The following is a 21,605-nucleotide window of genomic DNA, read 5'->3' as shown; positions in this document are numbered from 1 at the left end:
TCTTACATGATAGTTTTTCACTTTTTTGGGGAGCAGGGGTTGATCATCAAAGAAAGTTTCATTGCTCTCCTGAACTCCCTTCTTGTTTTCACTCTTCCGTCTCCGGATGCTGTGTGTGACTCTTCTCGTACTTCCTGGTGCTTCTCTGGGGTGCAGGGTGCAGGGTGCCGGTGAGCTCCAGGTGCACCCTCCCGGGCTGCCTCTCCTCCTGGCAGCTGTGCGCATGTGCGCCTGTGTTGGCAGGTGGAGCGGCTGAGTAGCTGTGTGACCATTTCCTAGATCATTTCAAGCCATTAAAAGTGAGAAAGCTGCAGTTGTTACTCTCACATTTTGAATTGTTAAAATGAGTTGTAAACACATTAACAGCCGTATCCACAATGTCTTGCTTTCCCAAATTTTGAGAAATGTTAAATCGAATTCTTCTCTTTTTGCTGTTTGTTTTAATCTTTCCCTTTGGGGTTGGGAAACACAACGAAGAGGTTGTAACAGATAAGGTCCAACAAAGGTGGGTGGTTATTGTTTAGGAAAGGCCAGTGAGGACAAAGTTTGTTACCTAAGTTTAGAGTTTTCTTTTAGTAGGACCTAATTTCTATGATTTGCTACTTTTAAAATTTCTTTTTTATTTATTTAAATTTTTCTGGTACCAGGAATCAAACTCAGGACTTTGTGCTTGACAGGCAGGTGCGGGGCCACTGAGCTGCATCCCCAGCCCTACCTGCTGGTTTTTAAGCTAGGCAAACAACTGGTCGGGAATATATAGTTTAACATCAATATATGGTGAACTTTGCTTATTATAAATAATGTGCAAATTAAAGCAAATTTCTTATTTGCTAGAATTGGAAATTCACAATTTATATACTAATTTACATATTAAGAATTTGTATTTTAAAAATCTTGAAAAAGGCACTGAATGTGTTTTGTTCTTCCACAACAGATTAAAATTTAAAATTTTCTAAACCAGCAACCCACAGAAGTTCATGGGTTCGCCATGTGGGGGCGCCGTCGTGTCTGCACAGCTGTGCCCCTAGTGGGCTAACAGGCTGGGACCCATGCCTGTCATTTCAGTTTTAGCATGGTAAAGATTGTGTGTGGCTTCTTCCTCTGAGGTGAAAAGAGACTCTTGCATAAAATATAAAGGACAAAGCTGTTTGAAAATAGCGTATCATTAGAGAGGCAAAAAGATATTAGAAGCTTTGGCAGTTTCAAAGAAACTATTATCTAAGTCCAAGTTAGCTTGCATTAACCAGTCTTTAACTCTATAATATTTGACTATTTCTAGTCTGTTATTAATCAAAAAATCAAGTGATACAATGAAGATTCATTGGTGTAGAGCTGATCAACATTAGTTCTGTAGCAAAATTCTATTGAAGTAAGTTATCCTATATCCTGGAAGAGAAACTCATTTCCCTAGTAAAGCAATTGTCTTAGGAAGCTGTTTTTACTAATTAAGCCTGTTGAGAATTTTCACTGTAATAATTATGAACCTAAACATGTAGTTTTACCATAAAAGAGAAGCTAGGATATTGATATAATTAAAAGATCCTCTCCCCCTTCCCCTCCCCAAGTAATTCATTAGTAACAGTTGCTTTTGTTGCAGGCATCAGAATTCTGGCAGGAAAATCACTTGAGAAGCAGGTATCACCGTGTCTGCTCTGGAAGGATGAGGTCATTGTTTAGCACGGTGCAGTATCTCCCCAGTGATGGGTAACTTGGTGCACAGCGGCACCCAGTCACGCGTCACTCACCCATCTGCTCTGAAACACGCTGCTTAGCTGGTCAAGTTTGAGCCCGGGTGGTGTCCACTAATCACTTTATGTGGCCAGAGACACTGAGGACACTGACATACGAGTCTGGGCTGGTGTGACGCAGCATGTTGGTTTTGGGAAACTTGTTTAATAAGTAGGCGTACACGTGAACAGAAAAGAATGGCAAAGACACAGTCATTGTCCTCAGCAAGCATTGTGTGCTGTGCAGAATGGCAGTGCCGTGCTTTCATGTGACAGGCGGCATGGGGGGCTCGTACGCCTGCTCACCACAAATGCAGGAGTAATGCTTTGTGCTGTTCCTTCCCTCCTGCCATGATGGTGTCACAGGTGACGGAGTCTGATTCCATTGTAATTTTTTGGAACCCTGTGTTTCTCTTGACTCTGTTGCGATGCATCTCTACTGCTTTGCAACACTAAGCACAGCACTGTACTGCACCCCTAATGTTCAGAACAAGGAACCTTACTGACAGCCTCTGTGACTAAGAAGGGCAATTATGAGAAAGCACAATGACACTATTGTGACGGGAAAATTCTGATACACATACTTCAAATTTTGTAAGAACACATATCGCCGTTTGAGCAGTGGCCTCTCTGTCTTGGTGACTCCTTCCACAGCGTTTCTATAATCACATCCCCGCCCACAGTTCCTGAGCTCCCTTTCCTTTGCATCCTCTCCGCCGTTCTCCTCATCTTTTGTTATAAAGGTCGTTCTAACAAGTGGGCCATGATATCCGCTGTGGTTTTAACTGCATTTCCCTGGTGATGGGTGGTGCTGGGCTCTTCCCTGTACCTGTCAGCCGCTTGTGTGTCTTCTTTTGAGCAGAGTCCATTTTTAAATTGCTGTTGAACTGTTTGAGTTCCCTATATCATTTGGATACTAACCCCGTATCAAATATGTGGTTTGCAAGCATTTTCTCCCACCCTATGGGTTGTATCTTCGCCCTGCTCATTGTTTGTTGTTGTTTTTGCCGTTGTTGCTGCTGTGCTGAAGCTGTTCACTTTTGTTTAATTCCATTTGTCTATTTTTGCTTTTGCGCCTATGCTTTTCAGGTCATATCCAAATATATCATTCATTGCCCAGATCAGTGTCATGGGGCGCTGCCCTATGTTTTCTCCTAGTACTTTTAAGTCATTCAATCCATTACAAGTTATTTTTTGTATATTGTGGCTCTAACTTCCTTCTTCTCAATGTTGCTCTTGGGTTTCCTGATGCCATTTATTAAAGAAACTCTTCCTTCCCCATGTGAGTTCTTACTGCAAGGCTGTACGTGTGGCATCTAATCGCACCGATCGCACAGAAGTAGCGAGTAGGACATGACCATCAGTGACTTGGTGGAGGTGCTGGGAGGAGAGAATGAGGGCTTGTTGATCAAAGGAGGCAGAGTTTCAGAGGGGCAGGAGATGTGTTACACACCAAGGTGACTAGTCGATAACCATGTATTTTGTATTCCAAAACAAGCAAGTAAATTTCAAGTGTCTCAGCATAAAGATGATAGGTACCTGAGGTAACAGACATGTTAACGAGCTTGACTCCCATGCCGTGTTGCGCATATCTATTGAAATATGACATTTTACCTCATACCTATACAATTATGATTTCTCAATCTGAGATAATATTAATAACTTTACACTATGCTAATGTGTATTGAAACAACGTTTAAATTCTGGCATAAGAAAAATTTAGAAAATCATTTTAAGAACATAGCTAGACATGTGCTTTATCCTAAATACATGCTTAGGTTTACGAGAATTTTTTGGAAATTTTAAGTTGTGGAAGGATTCAGTTCTTTCCCAGCTAATTCAGTAACAACTCATAGGGTTTTTATGTTTTGCTAAGACTGTCATAAAATTCTCAAAACATTTTCAACAGATTTTAACTCACTTCAGTTTGACAATGTCAATAATAGTATTTAGGAAAAAGAGATTGTCATAAAAGCAAATGCTCTGTTGAGGGTCTCACACCAACATCATGGCTTTAAATGATACTGGATTGAGATATTTGGGATTGCAGAATTTTTAAATTATATTTAATTAAGTAGCTAAAACTTATGAAGTTAATTTTTAATGTATTCTGGGTCTAAATATTTACCAAGGCTTCTAGTACTGAACATTCAGGTAGTAAGAGAAACATATGTTCACTTTTGCTGGGCCTCCTGTAAGGGGAGCTGTGAAAGATGTTTTCAGGGCATCTACTCTCTGTGCTGAATTGAATGTATTGTAACTGCATTTTGTAAATCGTTTTAAATATCAAGAAATAGAATTTATAGGTAATGATTTTGAACACTGATGAATAAAACCAATTCTAAAACGCCATCCTCTCTAGTAATAGTAGTATAATGGCTCATTTAGTTCTAATATAGAGCTGGTATTAACAGTGTTAATTTTAAAATATTTTCTTTAAAGAAATAAGTGAGAACAACTCCTTTATTAGAATTTATTTAGGTAAAATTGTTTCTTTGGAGCATTCAGGGAGCTAGGCTCTGATCACTGTGGTAGGCCATAGGAATTAGAATAATATCATCAGTAAAATGCACCTTAGGCCTTTAGGAAACACAGAATCCTGTGCATATAAAAATCAGAAGGCAAGTGATCTCTTAAGAGACTATATAAATAATTTACTTTTGTTTAAAATGAATGAATGATACTATTAATATAAACACAAGTTTTTAAAACAGCAGAAGTAATTAGGAAATGCCATCTGATTTATGGAAATTCACTTTACAACTTAGTTTTATTATACAGAGGGACACAGTCTGTTGGGAAAGGAGAACTATGCAAGATGTTAAAAACAGAAAAGACCAAAAAAAAAAAACCCAAAAAACAGAAAAGACCAAGTAATCCTAAGTAAATACATTTTTATAAAGGAGACTGATGGAAGATTTTGAAAGAACTGAAAGCTAATATAGTATAGTACCCTTTAATTTATCTCAAAGCGTATTTTATTAGCTTACTATAACTGACAAAAAAGGCAGAGGCTGGATGGCTTAATTATAGAGATTTTATTTTCTTTTTCTCTTCTTAGACACCAGCCAGATTAGGGCCCACTTTAATGGTCTCGGGCTGGCATGCAACACGTAAGACTTTATCTTCATACATGGTTAGTTTCTGAGGTGCGAGGGCTTGGGCCTTGAGCATCTGAGTGTGGGAGGAGGGCAGTCCAGGCCGCCGCAAGTGGGCAGCGTGATGCACCGGAAGAGAACGAACCCTAGTGAATGTTCTCGATACACTAGGAATGTGGGTGAAGCACAACACGGAGAATGTCCCACCTTAGCGTCTGTGACCCTGGGAGTACAGGGTGCTGAGAAGCGTCTTTCCCGGATACACAGCTGAAAGAGAGCTGTAGTCGGTTCTCTTCTTATGAAGTTCTACTCTGAGACTGTACCAGTACCTTCTTGCAGACGTTGTGAAATCTGGGATACCAAGGCTATACTCTCAGGGATAATTTCTATAGTTGCTGAAATCTATGATACTGTCCCTCTTTTACAGTCCCCCAAATACAGATTTATCAGACCTAGAAACAAGAAAGACATTTTGAGTAGTAATAGCCCATTAACATAAATAAATATCAAATTTTTTAACTAGAAACATTAATTTCAGGAATAGAACATACATTATATATAATTTTAATACCAAAAAACATTATAAAATGTTTTGCGGAGCTTGGGATTGAACCCAGGACTTCATGTGTGCTAAGTGAATGCTGTCTCTACCGCTGAGCTCCACCCCAGACTGAACAGTGAGCTTCTTAAATGCATCAGGCCCCCTGAGTATTTTACAGCCCAAATGTCGATTTTATTAAAATGCCACATTAACTTTAAGTGGGGAGAGCCATGTAGGACCATACAAAACAGATTGAATTTTCAACACAAATATTAAAGGTTGGTTTTCCTGTAACTAAACACTGTGCTTTTAATTTTAATTACACCCAATGAAATTATTGAAGTGGTCAATAAGAAACCACTCTGAAGCATTCGAAGTGCGATTTTGTTTGGTGATTGTTATAGGTAGAGAAGAGATATAGGGCCTTCTCAGTAGGGTGAGGAGAGAGGCAAGTCCAACAGCTTGGTTACTTTAGAGCCCTGAGCATACAAAGTTGGTCCACACGAGTGCAACAGTAGTCGATGCAGTGGGACTCAGCTTGCCATTCCAGCCACGAAAAGCGCTGGACTGAGCACGGCCAAATACCTTTGAATAAAATAAAACCGTGAGCAGCGATTCACATCCGGACTTACGTTAAAATACGCATAAATGTGGTACACAGTATGTCTTATGCAAACCTGTGTGTGTGCAGGGTTGAGGAGAATTCAGAACCTCGGTAAATTTGGATTTCACTTTTATAGTCTTTTTAACATTTACCTTGTGGTACTGGCGTGATGTAAACCAGGTGATAACCCTTAGTCCCGAAAGTGGAAGTAATTATTCGTGCCGTGGCTGCTTTGTCTGGCTGGGTCTCTTATCTAGCACCTGCTGTTACTGTAGTTCGTGATGCTTGTGCGGGGCCTCTTCTGCCCAGAGGACTTGTTCCAAAGCTGGCGTTCAGTTTCTGTGGACAAAGTAATGAAATTTGAATATATTAAGAATATACATGCTTCTGTAGTTCTTATGGAAAGATAAAGTGTTAAGTACCTGACTGAAAAAGCATCTCAACTTCTACCTCTATAATACCTGATTTAAAAATTTTTCCTTGGACTCTTTAGCAAACCTGTGTTGTTTTGTAGGAGTGAGAGAAGCTCTGACAGAGTCAGGCCCCGCAGAGCCCTGAGCCAGGGAAGAGCGTCACTCTCCGGAAGCGAGGGAGAGTGCTGGCCGTGCTGTGCGTTTGCCTGTAGGTTTGTAATTCACTTTTAACACTGCCTGGCAAGTTGGCTAAAGATGTTTGAAAATAAAAATCTCTCTTAAATGCATTCCACCAGTCTATTCCCACACCAACGCAGCCTGAGAGTAGCCACGCTCCAGCAGTGAAATAGAAATCCCACCAGAGCAGGGAGGCTGTGCCGCTGGGGGCTCTGGGGTTCCTGAAAACTCTGGCGCCAAGCCTGATGAGGATGGGGGTGACAGCCTGAGTGAGCTGCCCAGAGATGCGGGGAGAAAAGAAAGAAATGCAGGAGGTTTGTTAGAAATGCGAGAACCAGGCTTTCCTCCTTGGGAAGTGATGCTAGGATTTGCTTCATGTCCAATGGGGAAGAAAATCCTCTATCTTTTTCTCATTTCTTTCTTCTCCTTCCTCCCTCCTCCACTATAGAACACCTGTTTCCAGAGTCAGAGCACAGGCTGAGAGTGTACAAAGCAATTTGAATACTTTCTGACTTGAGTGCTTGCCAGAGATAGCCTAGGAAATGAATCGCATTTTGATTTACCCAAGTTTTTGTGGAAAGTGTTTGCAGTGAACAACCAACATGTAAAAGAACTTTCACAATAAAAATCTGTGTGTGAGGGTGGGTGCACCTGGCTGCCTGTCTCTAGGCCCACCTGTGTTAGAGTCGCTTGCAATGATGTAGTTAGGGTACAGATTTCTATGTGTCTACATTAAGTCTGTGAAGCAGATCAACTTCCCATGTGAACCCGGCAAGCTAAGTACTGAGAAGTGCTTAGTTATATTCTGAGGCAGAAAACAGTTGATCATCTGCTTTTGAAATACACAGTCTTACTCTGTGTCGTGACTTATTTGGTTTCTACAAAAGTTTAGCAAGTCATGAGAAAGGATTATTAAATTATTTCTCATCTTGTATTTGGAAATCATATTAGTGCTTTTTATTGAAAGTTGAAAAAAAGATGTTTACTTTTGCCTGGCTTGAATTCTAGTTAACAGATTCTGAAATTAAAAAACAAAAACTCAAATATGACTGAGGCTTTGCTTCTTAGTATGGTGGCTTTATTAAAAGGAGATAAGTTGCCTGTTTCTCTGTAGCTATCTACCATGGGACATGTTGCCTGGGTCAGTTTGAGAGGAACAAACTTTTAAACTATCCACTCAATATAAATGTGGTAATGACAATAATAATAATAATGTCACTTATTGAATACTCACTGTGTACCGGGCATCCTGTCTAGAGCTTCGTGTTCACTATTAGATGAGAACCCTCACAGAATAATTCTCCCATTTACAGATGAAAACACCGAGGCCTAGAGAGGAAGGGTGCGGGCGGGGACCTACACCCAAACCCATGTGATTTCGGAGGCCGTACCATTGCCTCCGTCCCTGCTGTCTCTGGCCACACGGAGTGAGGCGGAAGATCTCCTATGCTCCCATAACAAGGCACACAGTGGTGAAAGACAGTGGAAAGCTCTCAAAGCTGAGGAGGAGTAGGGAAAGGTAGGCACTCTGGATCAAAGGAGAAACCAAGGACCGAGCAAGCCAATGATTCACCTAAAATCGCTCTCTGTTAGACTAGTTAGCCAAAGACACAGACACAGATGCTGTGTGGCTGGCGAGTCGAGGACAGGATCCAGCTGTCAGGCCATGTCTCCCAGGCCAGGCCCATCTTGCTCTCCTGGAGATCCAAGGTCTGTCCAGCCACCCAGCTGGCAGAGGAAACATGAAAAATGAGTTTAAAACATTTAAATCTAGCCGAATGTATTTTTTATGGATGTGTAGATGAAGTCAAACAATAATACAGCCCCACAGTTCTGCGCCCACCTGCACCTCTTCATCCCGGGGTGAGGAAGGCAGGGCCGTCAGTCAGAGTGGCTCTGCAGGGGCTTGGGTGCATTCAGAGCCACTCCCAGGCAGCGACCGCTGAGCAGTCACCGAATTATGGTGCTGTTGTGATTTTCTGGCCAGAGCTGTGGTATATTTCATGAGACCTTGGAAAATATGTCTGGGGGAACTGGCTGGCATTTTCGTAATCTTCACACCGAAAAGTGAGAAGTAAGAAGAAAAGGTCGGTTTAAAATTGCAGTGTACTTTCTGTGGAGGCTGCCAGTATGACATAACAGGAAAAGTCCAATCCACAGAGGTGCTCAGTGATTTTTTTTTAAGTAAATAACAGAACGTGGATACCACAGGGGAAAGTCCCAAGATAAAGAAACAAAAAGACCTGAAGTTTGAACATGAAGAAGCAAATAACTGAGAGAGAAAATGGAGAGCTGGAGAGATGAGGTTTGGAACTGAGATATCAGGGATCTTTTTCAACATAAACAGATCTTAGGCTAAGAAAATATAGGAGAAAGAGGCCATGTGAAAGAGCAACTTGTAAATAGACTTGGAATTCCACAAACTTGGTAAAGGAAGCCATCCAGGGAAGAAAAGAGAGTCTGAGAAGAAAAATAAATTATGTGATTTTCCGATTTAATACCATCAAGAAGATGAGATGCTTTCTTTGAAATGGGTCATAAAACTATTACAGAAGCGACATGGAGCCAGTAGAAAGCTTTAAATATCTGAACATTGGCCCAAGGCCTTTTGGGAATAATTAGTCTAAGGTCCCCAACATCTGCATTGAACAGCAAAGAAAGACTGGCAGGGAAGATCAAGCACGACGAGAAATCCTGAGAAGGAAGCTATTTCTTCCTAGAGTTCAAAATGGTCAAGACATAGCAGGCAGAGTTAGTTTCTTCCAGTTCTGTGATTTGTATTTGCACATTTCTCCTAACACTTAGCACATGGCCATGTCTGCTTGCTGGCCCTGCTGTCTGCACTAATAACAGCAGCAGACTTGCCGCGCTCTGGTCTCCGGACCTGGGATGCACACTGCGGGCACAGGGAGGCCCGTGGCTGCTCCAGACGAGGGTGGAGGGACGAGGGTGAAGGCTGCTCACCATCCTCACATACTGGGTAACTCTATTTTTACTGACTTTGTTTTCCCAGCTGGAATGTAAACTCGGCTTGGACAGCGGTCTTTGTTTTGTATATTAACGTACCAGGCACTTAACATAGTAGATGCCTCAAATTTTTCTTAAATAAATGAAATACCTGAGAGACTCTTACAGAAGGAAACTAAACTCCTTGCGTGTATATCTGAAAGGCACAAGCGGGCAATTGCTGAAGTTACAATTAATACAGACTTGGACTCAACGATCAGACACAAGCCGAGTAGGAAAAACTTAAATGTGCAATTCTGACACAATAAAAATGGAATTGATTCTAATTTTTTAAAGGGAGGGGAAAGGATAAATGAAAAACCCTTTTAAGCAGAGCAGGGAGCTTCTGATTACTATTTATTTTTAAACGCTGAAGAGAGAAAGAAATAGATGGACATACAATGAAAGGTACAGGTTAGTTATGGGGGGACAGGAAGACAGCTGTTAAGTACAGCTGCAGAAAGACCTACAGGATTTTAGTACAGATAAAGGCACCACAATGGAGAGGCTACACCGAAAACAGAAGGCTGTGAAACAAAATTGACAGCTATGTTTCATATTCTTCGAGTTTTTCCTGCCGAAGAAGAGCTCTGTAAAACTATGCAGGGCACAATAAAAACAGGTGTGAGAAATTTATAGTGGCGGTGTTTTTGATATCATATGAAGACTATTTCCTAATTAAATCTGCAATTCTCCATCACTGAAAGTTCTAGAAGGGTTCCCAGATAGAAATAGTGCACTGCACAGAAACTAAATTGTATCTGTTACACTCTTCTGTAACTTGCAGTTTCATTGGGTTCTACAGTTAGAGATTGTTCTCAGAGGGGGGGAGGATAAAATGGATTCTTTGAAAGGGTATTTATGCGGAGGGTTTATTACTTTCCCAATCACCACAAACACATACCTTTTTTTTCCCAAATGTCACTACAGTCCATTTGGCAATGCTGTGGATCTATATAAAGTTCAGAGTGCTCACTCGGTCCCTGGACCTCAGGGTCACTGTGTGGGATCTGATGTCACCCCCATGTGTGCCTCAGCACACCTGCGCTTTGCCCATTTCTTTTTCCACTCTGGGCTCCATTCCTCTCACTGAAACTGACCGTTCAAGGACAGTGTTCCAGGGACAAGCTGAAGCAATATTTCCTAATATTTCACATAACATGTAGGACTTCTGTTCAATTATGTAGGGACAAATGCATCTCTGCGCAGATGTTCTTTAGCCGGGGAGGAAATTGACTGCAATCTCTTGCCTGCCGAAATAAAATTGCTGTTAGTCTTAAAGCTTAAGAAATCTGTCCTCTGGATGTTTGCCATTTTGGTACTTACAAAGAAGTAGTAAATTTAGGATAATTCAAAACAAGACACACTGCAAAAATCCTATTTTATTTTATTCCATTAGCTCAACACAATTTCACGTCTCTCATGTTACGCACTGGGTAGGAAGAAAAGTGTGGAGTGAATAAAATAGCTTTATTGTTCTATAATAGTTATAGTTGCATAGGGGCAGGAGGAGAATAAAATATAAATAAATGCGTTTGTCAATATCCTTTTAGAATAATATTGAAGAAAAAGAACGGGATGCCACTGGAGAGAATAATAAAAGCAGCCTCCCACTTGAGACTGGAGCGCCAGAGATGCCTTCTGGGCTAGTCCTAAGGGACCAGAAAGCCCTTGGCCAGAGGCCCTGAGGCAGCACCAGGTTGGCCTGTTCCAGGCACACGCCGGGTGGGCTCACCCTGGGGACCCATGGGAAATGTGGCCAGCGGGGCATCTGGAGAGCAGCACGGGCCCCGGTCCTGCTCCGCACGCTGCTTTATTGTCACTGCAGGAAGAGGATGTGGGAGAGGCTGGGGAGGGCAGCCATGCGGCTGAAGTACAGACTTTTCAGAGGAGCCCCACTGAGGAGTGTCTTGGAGGCAAGAGTGACAGTGTCTGGGAAAAGGCTTGGGAGAAATGGGTGGTGATGAGGTCTGTTTTAGAAGTGGAACCATCCGAATTTGGTGATGACTGGGTGGTGGGGTATACAGCAGAGGGAGGGTGAGGAAGGAGAGAGAGTCCAGAGTTGTGCTCTAAGGAACTGTGCTGCTGCTGTCAAATATTAGAGAAGCAGATTGTCCTTTCTTTGCGAAAGAAGTCAGGAGAGTAGAGGAGAGCTGTGAGAGTCTCGGTGTGGGGGACGTCGTCATCGCTGGGGCTCAGGAGCGAGCTCTGGGAGCTGATCCCGTGGTTGGAGCAGTCTGGGTTACCAGTGAGGGTGCAGAAGCAAGGCATTTTGAAAAGACAGCAGAGAGGTCGGAGGTGAGCCAGGATGTGAGGAGCAGAGGCTTTCAGACGGGAGTGGCCACCTCCACAGATGGCCCACAGCCAGCGAGATGGAGACCGGGAATCTTTGTGGATGCAACAGTGGCCATCACTTTAGGTCTTAAGAGCAGTTTTGTTTTTAATTTTTAGTTTCTTGGATTTATTCTTTTCTGAGTCCGTTTGTACCTCTGTACCTCATGCTTTTTTTGTGATAACCAGAGTAATATGCTTCTAGACTGCCTCTCTAGTTCCCCTTTTCTGTTGAATACTGTGCTTCTCCAAAGTTGTGTCAGAATGTGATCATCCTACAATCTGTAAAGTTACTGTCCTGTGATCTTAAAAGTGTGGCATTATCATGGTCAAAACAAGAATGCTTGAGCTGTTTTATTTTGCTTTGATGCTGGCATCTTCCCCCAACCCCCAGTAACAGGAATCGAACTCAGGACCTTGTGCTTGCAAGTGATTCTGGTATCTTAAATGCTTTTGAGCTCCACATACAGAGTTCCAAATACATGCTGGTTCATTGTCTCTTTATTTTTAATTACATAGAATTACTTGATCTGTTTTTTTAGCTTTTCTGTTTTTATCAATTCAAATAATAATTGATGATTGATTGAAAGTTATAGATTTAACCAATGTCAGTTAATTAGTAAGTGTCTAATTCTGCTGCTTAGTACTCTGCTTGAGCATGGTGGTATTCCATAAGTATTTAATATTGTCTGATATGAAAATGGCCAATAATTTCTATCAAATTATAATTAATTGTCTATGTGCAACACTTTCAGGTGATTGCTTTTGAATGAGTCTGTATTCATTCACATTCACATATATTTTTATAAAAAATTTGTTCTATATGCAGACATGTAGCACATTTTTAAATTCACAATTTAACCATCTAGACTTCACCTATTTTCCCACTGATGGGTCTGTAGTTTTTTATCTTTATACTTCAGCACATGTGAAATGGAGACTAGTGCTTACCGACTTGTAGCTGTTTTTAGAGATGACTATATTGATTTCTAAAAAATACTTGAAGAAACCAGGTAAAACATAATTATCATTTAGACAAGTCATGTTACCTAAAACCTTTAAAATTAAACCATAGGATATGGTGTGTAGGAACCAGAAAAATGTTTATAGACATTCTTATGTTAAACACTACTGTTGATTTGACTGTCAACCACTGTTTCATTACTGTGGTTTTCAGTTTTGTGTATGCATGTGGTCATCCTCAGTATCCACAGGAGATTGGACGGAGTATGCCCCCCACCATAGTGCAGCCTTCACAGGCTCAAGTTTCTGTATAAAACAGCATAGTATTTGCACACAACCCACACATATGTTCTCGTATACTTGAAATTATCTGTAGGTTACTGTAGGAATTCTTTATAGATAGTTGTTAGGGGACAATGACAAGAAAAATAATCTATATATGTTCAATACAGACAAAAAATTTTCCTGAATATTTTTAATCTGTGGTTAGTTGAATCCACAAGTACAGAATCATGAATACAGGCAACTCTGTATATGTGTGTGCATGTACATGTGTGTTTACATATGTACACAGAACATACATTATAATAGTTGAGATCATTATAGAAATGCATATATTTTTATAAGATTCTCATGGGGTTACTTAGATTCTAGAGTTATTTTGTATTCTTCTTGATGGACTCCACTATGGAAAAAATAGTCTTCTCATCCATGAAAATGTATTTTAATTTTACTTTTTTTTTTGGTACTGGGGCTCAAACTTGGGTCCTTGCACTTGTGAGGCAGGCACTGGAACCACTGAGCTAAATCCCCGGCCCTTTGAAAATGTATTTTAAAATGAATGTTTTAACATGTGAACATTTTGAAGAGGAACTTAAATTGTAGGAGTATATTTCTTTCCTATCACTCATGTCCAAAGTTCAGTGACATAGAGGCCTGTGTAAGGGATGTGATGACTTAGTCAGTCCCACATAGTAACAGGAGTGGGGTAATTACCACAGTGAGATTGAGAGTAAACGCAGGAGGCAGGTGTGGACAGAGGAGGGACCCATTCTAAGTAGTGCAGCCCAATTTTGCATGGATTGGGGCCCACTGCCCTTAGGGTGCTCAGGGTGCCCCGCTCATGCTCTCTTTACTTCAGCCTGACTGGTCCTAGGACAAGCACCTTCTACGTAGCTATAAAAGGCATAAAGCTAATGCTTGGTCAGATATTCTTAACTTCAAATGAACATTTGTAATAAACACACTTAGAAATAGCACAACTGATCCTTCATGCACTATTTTTTTAAACTGCAATTACCTTGAGTTATGACAATATGTGTAATAACTACATTTTAAAAAATATTGTCCTTAGGCTGGGAGGTAGCTCAGTAGTAGAATTCTTACCCACCATGCTCAGTGCCCTGAGTTCAGTCTCCAATGTGAGGGGCGGAGAAGAAGAAACACTATCTCAAAAAGTGTTTTCCAACGTCTAAATAGGTAAAATATAAGATTTTTTGAGATGCAGATGTATTTTTATCTCATCCAGGCAACCTATAAAGCGCTGCCCTTGTGATGTGAAATATAGTACTATTTGAAATGAAATTGATAGCTAATAATAGGCTATCACAACACATGAATTTTCCCTAGATGTTAGGTTAATGTCAGGTATCGTTAAAAATAAATCATAAATAACAGAAAAAAGCTCATTTTTTTCTGTCCTAATTCTGAGAAAGTGTGGCTAGATGATAAGTTAACATTTTTAGAGAAAAGCTTTTATATATGAATGATTACTCCAGTTTATTTTGACAAGTCCGTTCCTATAAGTAACTTTTTTTGCAGTACTGGGGTTGAACCTGGGCCACTGTACTGAGCCTCAAGAAGCCACTTTTATTTTTTGAGACAAGGTCTTGCTGAGTCCCTATGTTGTCCAGGCGAGATAAGCTTATCTTGTTTTCTTGTATCTGTAATTTTAAAGTTTTTAGTTTATTAGTCCACATTAATAGTGCATAATGTTTGCATTCGTCATGGGAGTTGGCGCATGGATGTAACACAGCGTAATTCATTTTTCATCCCTTTCCTCTTCCCCCTGCCCTGTCCACCCATGCTGCATTGCTGCCCTTCCCTTTTCTAAAATTTGGTCCATGTTTGCAGTCGCGATGTTCACACCCCTGTGTGGAGCTGGAACAGGTACAGAGCACATCCCGGTCCTCCCATCCTTTATCCCTTCCTTTCCCTACATGTCTCAGGCCTCTCCTCCCTTGAGAACCATCTGTCTCTCTACTTCCTATTACCTATCTTTTATTTTGCTCTTTAATTTTACTCCAAGTTTCTTATGTATGAGAAACAATGAGATATTTAAGCTTGTGTGTCTGAAGGATAGACTTGAGTCACTTGTGGGAAAATGGGTGCATCTTGGGACCGCAATGTTAAGTGAGAGAAAGCCCATCTTTTAAACGATTAACCCTCCAAAAGTTTGTGTCTCCCTAACATCAAAAACAAAACCGATAACTGGAATTATTGAGAGTCATTAGGTGATAATCACAATCTGTGCCACTCAATCCCAAAGTGAAATCACTTTTCCAGAGAAGCACATTCTTCTTTGATGAAAACTTTACCACAAACACACACACCTACCTTAGGGAAGAAAACCATAATTTCTTCACCCCAGAGAACAGTATACTCTTTCCCTGATATCAGCATGTCTCACTAATAAATAGTGTAAAGGGGCCTGTGTACTGCTTTGGTGAGTCAGTGCCATGGGGGACTGAGCAGAACTCAGAAGTTGGCTGAAAAATATCCAGTGGCCTGAAGAAGGTAGCACACTCTCCTTGTGAGAGGTGGTTTTCCCTGTGCTGTCCAGACCCTGTTCATCTGAGAAGGGCTTGAGCATGGGGATGTAGGAGCTTCCCTTCTTACAGGCGTCCCTTTTACCTAGAAAATCTTTAACTCAGTTCTGCCTAATCTGTAAATTCCTCTTTATCCTTCAAGCATCAGGGTCTAAGAAACTTGCTCAGAAAGTTTTCTACATTTTCTGCCACCCCCAAACTCCAGTCTACATTAAATCCCCACTCTGATTACACTTTGCAGTTTTCCTTGATGGTACTTAGGAATAATGGCTCAATTTTTGTGTGGTTATTTCTTAATGTTTGTCTGCTCATTACATTGTTTACTTTGTGAAAAAAAAAATCCCATTGGTTCATCACTTTATTCTCAGGCTAAAGACAATACCTGGGAAGTTATGGATTTAATAATAGCTATTAATAATAATCACATTTGTTGAACAGATAGAAAGGTGTGTGGATGGATGGGTGGACAGACAGATGGACAAACTCTTGCATGAATGAGGCACAGCAAAGTAGAAGGGCTTTTTGTTTGCTAACTTGGGCTATAGGTCACAATCATGGAGCAGAGCCTTCTAGGCTTGTTGTGTAGTGTGGAAAGGAGTCTCGGATGGGAGCACTGTTCCTCTAGCAAGCTGAGCTGCCGAGCAGAGGGATCCAGATAGAAAGCGCTGGTCGAGGAGAAGCCTCAGCATAACCTAGCTGGAAGCGTACTGACTTTCCCCTCTGTAGTTGCTTGTTGCTTCTGGAGTTTCTGCATTATACCACAGACCTACTCTCACTGTGACTATTTTCCCTGGATAATAGTCCTCTGTTGCGTTAGACCTGACATTCCCACCTTATTGTCCAAGTATGAATGACACAGATTGCATGGAATCTGTCTGAATTGAACTTCAGGAGGAAACATGTTTAAGCTATGTTGTTCTTTTCTGCTGGGAAGTTTTCTGTCAACAGGACTGACAAGTGGTTCTTGAAAGACATCTCTAGCACAGAGCTCCCTGAGTGGAGTCAGCAAAGGAGGAGGTGCTTAGTTGGCTCCCTAAGTTGGTGCTTTGTACACACTTTCCACTATTTACTAGGTGTCCTGAGCTAGGAATAGAAGCCCACAGGCAGCAGTTCACTGAGACCCCACCTCGCTGACGTTTCTGTGTAAAGCTTTGACAGCCCTCATTCCTCACCGCTGTGAGTCTGTAATAGCTGTCTGTAATAGCTTCGGATGACTTTGTTACAAGCCTGTGTCTTGTGTGTAATGAAGAATAATGAAAGCATCTGCAAGTTAAGTAAAATATCTTTGAAAAGGATTCAGTTGTCATTTCTGTGTCAGCATGGTTTCAAGCAATGTGGACGACTTGTAACCACTTATATCCAGCTAGCACATGACTGAGTTGAATAGAACAGTGATCAAAAGTCTTTACCGCTGTGTATGTTGAAGTTAATACACGAAGTTTAGCCATTAAAGAAAAAGAAAGTACAAGTAGGAACTAGATCACACAGTGGCCTAAGGAATCAATGAATAATGCAAAATTAAATGCACGTGCTTTTTACAGGTATTGCATGATGTTCACATTAGTATGACTTAGGAAAATATTTAAATTTCGCTGTGTGTTGGTCCAGAATATTACACTCCAGTATCTCAGGGCACTGTTGATTTCCTAGTGAGGTTGCTAGGTCATGCTTATCCAGAATCCAGAGGAATAACTAGAATTTTTTTCTTTACTCTGAGACATCTGAGGGAGTGCTAACGTTACCATACAGACTTTGGTAACTGGATCACGGCAATACATACTGGCTTCACCCATGTTTCCTGGCTCCTTGCTCCCTCCACGAGGCCACAGAAACTAAAATTTCTCACTAAAATTTCTCTTCCTCAAAGCAGGTCATGAAAACTGATCTTCCCCGCCTTGGAGCTGGCCGTGCAGTTTCTGACTTGTCTGATAGTAGATGGCAAGGCCTCCTCAGCAGGGTCCTGCCCCACACCTGTGAGGAAAGACCGCACAGTCTGCACACACAGGCCCTGCTGCTTCCCCGCTACCCCAACAGCACAGGGTTTGTCCGACACGCTTGACACCCTTGTCCATGCTTCCTCTGCACCTGTGGGGTGAAGTTGCCATAGAAACCCAAAGGGATGGAGTTTGGGTAGCTTCTGGACAGTGGGCACATGGAAGTTCCCGGAGGGTGGGGCCAGGACCTGACACAGAGGTGTGGAGCCCCTTCTCTACCTCTGCTCTGTGTCTCCATCTCTGTCTCTATCCTTTGTAAAAAGTGGTAAGCGCATTGCCCCAGGCTTTAGGAACCTCTCAAGCAATTAGCTAAACCTTAACAGGAGTTGTAGGAACCCGCATTTCCAGCCAGTTGGACACAGGAAGACAGTCTACGGCTTGCGATTGGCCTCTGAAGTGGGGCAGCAGGTTGGGGCCTGGGCACCCCTGGCCTCTGGCCCATCTCCGGAGTGTAAGGAGCACCTGGCCGTAGGCCACCCTGCAGGTCTGCTGCTGCAGAACTGCGTGCTGGCTTGCCGAGAAGTCCCACACATCTGGGGACCAAGAAATGACTTTGTGGATGTACAGCGGATGAAACACTTGGGTTTGGGTTGGTGTTTTATTCTGCACCCACAGAGTGACAGAGCAGAAGACTGGCTGGGATACTGCGTTTCTCAGGCTTGAAATCATCCTCGCTGTACCCCATCTAGGATGGCAGAAAGAAGTTCTCCTGAGAAGCTCAAGCCCCTTACCCATTTCTCCAAGCCTGCTGGTCAAACTCATGTTTCACCTACATCTTACAGATCATTAAAGGCGTCTAGGGCAGGTGCTCAGTCCATGAATGACTAAGGAAGCAAAGGACACGGGAAGGTCACCATGTGTCAGAAAGGGAACTGTCTGAGTGACGTAATGGTATCTCACACTCCTCTCTTCTTCCCAGGCCCTAAGTAAGTTTCCTTAAATGACACTCTTTCTATTCAATCTGTAGTTCTTTAACTTATCATCGATCAGTGGAATACATGTTTTCTTTTTAAATGAATCTTTGTTTTTCTTTTTAAATGATATTTCATATGACTTTTAAAATTTGTGTAGATGGTATATGTAGTGATACCATTTTGCTAGTGTTAGAATATTTATACAAAACATTTGGTTCCCGGTTTCCCTTCTTAATAACCTGCATGGGCTTGGGCAAGAGACATCCGTGACTTACCTCGGTTTCCTCATCTGTGTCGTGTCAGTGGTACCGTCTCTCTGCTGAGGTTGTGCATTCACGGAGTGAGTTTATGTGCTGACATGAGACATTGTTTAGAACGAGCCTGGTGTTCAGGAAGCAGGATGTGTGGGGACGTCTGGTTTCTGTCTGCTTTGTTCACTTCTGTATCCTCCGTGGCTAGAGTGAGATACGTGGTAAGGACCCAAAATTACTAAACAAATACGCGTCAGCTTTCCTGTTTTTAAATGAGAATGAGTTACTGCCTTATAGTGTTTATATTAAATGAGGCAATTTATATGGAAACAAAGGTAGCTATTTTCATCATAAATATTATGCCTAAAGGGCCATAATTCAGATTACTGAGTAAACATATTTGCTCTCCCTCTGTTACATGATTGTACTGCTTTTGTGACTCATTAGTTGTCTTTAGGGGTTTTCCCATTTCTCAGTCAGATCTTATCAGCATTTAGCCTAATCAATAACTTATTGGCTTACCTCCATGGGCATGTTCTTTTAAGAGGCAAATATTATCACAAATCTCATTTCAGAAGCAGTGAAAACACTGGTCATGTCATTCTATTTTGTCTTCTCGCACTCTTAAGTATCTTTTGGCCTCTTCTACTTTTGTGAAAGTTTTGGGTTAACCAGTTGTGACAGAGCAACATCTGTTCCTCACTTTCAAAATCTGCTGAGTTATACATTTGAAAACAGAAATCACAAAAGTTCACGTTTATTTGTACCATACTGATGTAAATCTAGGTATGAGGGGAAATGTTATATCTTTTGGGTTTCATATACTGGTCGTGTGAATATGCAGCATTGATATGACTATAAGGAAGGCAGATATGGATTTAACATTGTATAGAATCAGCATTGTGATTTTAAAGACGGATTGCCAGTATTCATTGCAGACCAAATAACTGACTGTATTGGGACCACGTCACTCATCTGTGTTTGATGTGCGTATGGAAAGCATCAGCAGTGGTGTGCAGGCCACCGTCTGAAGTCGGACCTTCTCAGTGTGAACCCTGTCCTGCCAGGCAGGTCATTAATATTCTTGAGTCTTCTTGGACTCATCTGTAAAGGACAAAAACTTGGGATTGATATGAGAATCAAGTGGCATAAATATCATATGTTTTATAAACTCTAAATCTATAAAATGTGCTTTTGTATGTTCATCAAATATGCAGATAAAATCCGATGATCATTTATGCAAGTTGTATCTGTTTATCTTTTCTTGAAAAAGGTGATTTTCATATTTTTCTGACAATCTTTTCAAGGTATTATTTTACCTCTAGAAGCAATTCCTTGTATATATTTGTGACTCTGTAATGATATTTGGATGAATAAGAAAATTGTATACAAGTTGCAGTACTAGATTATAATTGTTGTGGAATTATACTTTAGGTACAGAAGCAATGCCCGTGTAGAAATGGGGGTGTCTGGGCCAACGTGCTTCCCTCTTGTTGGTGCAGCCGGATCAGTACCAGAGAGGGAGCAGGCGCAGTCTCTGACAGGAAGGTGAATAATAAGGAAATTGGACTAAGAGTTCTAGGAATGTTACTGAAAAAGGACAGTGCCTACCCAGAAAACAGAAGCAAGAACGCTGGGTGACCCTAAGTCTAAACAGCCAAAAGTTACAGTTACAACTTACTTGAGCTGAAAGTCTTCTCATTTTTAGAAAGGCCGGGGAGGGTTGTGTGTATTTTACACCTCCAAGCCGCGGTGTCCAATGGCCAAGCCTTTAACATCCGGAAGGCCTGTGTCTGCCCTGCGTGAGGCTGCTGCAGCCTGCACGCCTCTGTGTGACGCAGCACGGCTTTTCATTTGCCCTGGCCCCCTGATCGGAGCGCCCTGTTGTGTTCTGCACAGTGTGCTGCCCCCCGGCCCAGCAGAGAGTACCACAAGCACGGGATTCTTAGCCACTTTGGTCACTGTTGTGTCAGAAGCGTCCACAGAAGTGCCCGGCAGGTGCCAGGAGCTCAGCTGATAACTGAATGAGGGTCTGAGCCCGCCACTGTGCTGCGGGAAGTGTTTTCCACACACACTGCCCGGGAAGTGTTTACTGAGTGGGAGAACCACTGTAGACGCCTAATGGGCATTTTACTGCGCGCCTTTGAACCCCCCTTACACACAGCAGCGGTCACGCAATGACCCCGGGTGGCTCCCTTGTCTCCCACCCTCCTGCCCCAGCAGAATGGCTCTGAGAAGCTGCATGAGTGTCCGACACTGGCAGAAGACGTGGGCAGTCGTGGCTCTGTGACGGTGCGGCTCAGTCACTTGCCTTCCGGGACAGAGACCGGCGTGCTCACGGCACTGAGTGACTTTGCTCCGCACTGCCTGCCCCTCCGGTTTAGACTGGAACACTGCCTGTTACTCAGACGTGAAGCCTTACAGAGCCTGTTATCATTTTTAGTAACACTGCGTTGCAAATTAGTTCTTTTAGAGGAAGAAAACATTAAAAATTCCTGAAATTGGGACCGAGTCAATAGGCACCATTGTGCGTTATTGTTTCTGCTTTTGGAGTTGCTTCTTTCATGGCTCGTGGGGGATTTTTAAACACTTGTTTTCCTTTCTGTTGACCTTTTACGTCTTGTGAAGAAAGCAGGCAAGCTTTCACTGTACGCTTTCGGGACCCAGTGAGAACGGGCGCGTCAGGACTCACAGGCTGGTGGTGCAGGGCTGGGTGCCGAGCGGAGGGCGGGGCGGGCGGCCGGACTGCTGTTCCCTC

General features: G+C 42.1%; 1 protein-coding gene and 1 long non-coding RNA gene across 2 annotated transcripts in view; one reads left to right on the top strand and one right to left on the bottom strand.

Moving 5' to 3' along the window:
• Rims2 (regulating synaptic membrane exocytosis 2) overlaps positions 1-21,605 on the top strand; it is a 408,447-nt gene that overhangs the window by 363,728 nt on the left and 23,114 nt on the right. The window contains exons 25-29 of the mRNA XM_033759701.1: positions 10,754-10,884; positions 11,395-11,603; positions 11,669-11,864; positions 18,031-18,243; positions 21,068-21,289. Coding sequence (XP_033615592.1) covers positions 10,754-10,884; positions 11,395-11,603; positions 11,669-11,864; positions 18,031-18,243; positions 21,068-21,289 — 971 coding nt within the window. The remainder of the gene's footprint in view (positions 1-10,753; positions 10,885-11,394; positions 11,604-11,668; positions 11,865-18,030; positions 18,244-21,067; positions 21,290-21,605) is intronic.
• Positions 4,785-19,464, bottom strand: LOC104853914. The gene is made up of 4 exons (XR_777918.2): positions 19,370-19,464; positions 18,872-19,051; positions 6,123-6,309; positions 4,785-5,277 (listed from the first exon to the last, which is right to left on the bottom strand). It is a non-coding gene; the product is annotated as an uncharacterized LOC104853914 (long non-coding RNA).

The sequence above is a fragment of the Fukomys damarensis genome, unplaced genomic scaffold, assembly GCF_012274545.1.
Source record: "Fukomys damarensis isolate Sample0158 unplaced genomic scaffold, DMR_v1.0_HiC HiC_scaffold_5, whole genome shotgun sequence".
In the NCBI taxonomy this organism is placed as follows: domain Eukaryota; kingdom Metazoa; phylum Chordata; class Mammalia; order Rodentia; family Bathyergidae; genus Fukomys; species Fukomys damarensis.
Note: the sequence above shows the minus strand (reverse complement) of the source record. Positions and strands in the feature narration are given on the sequence as shown.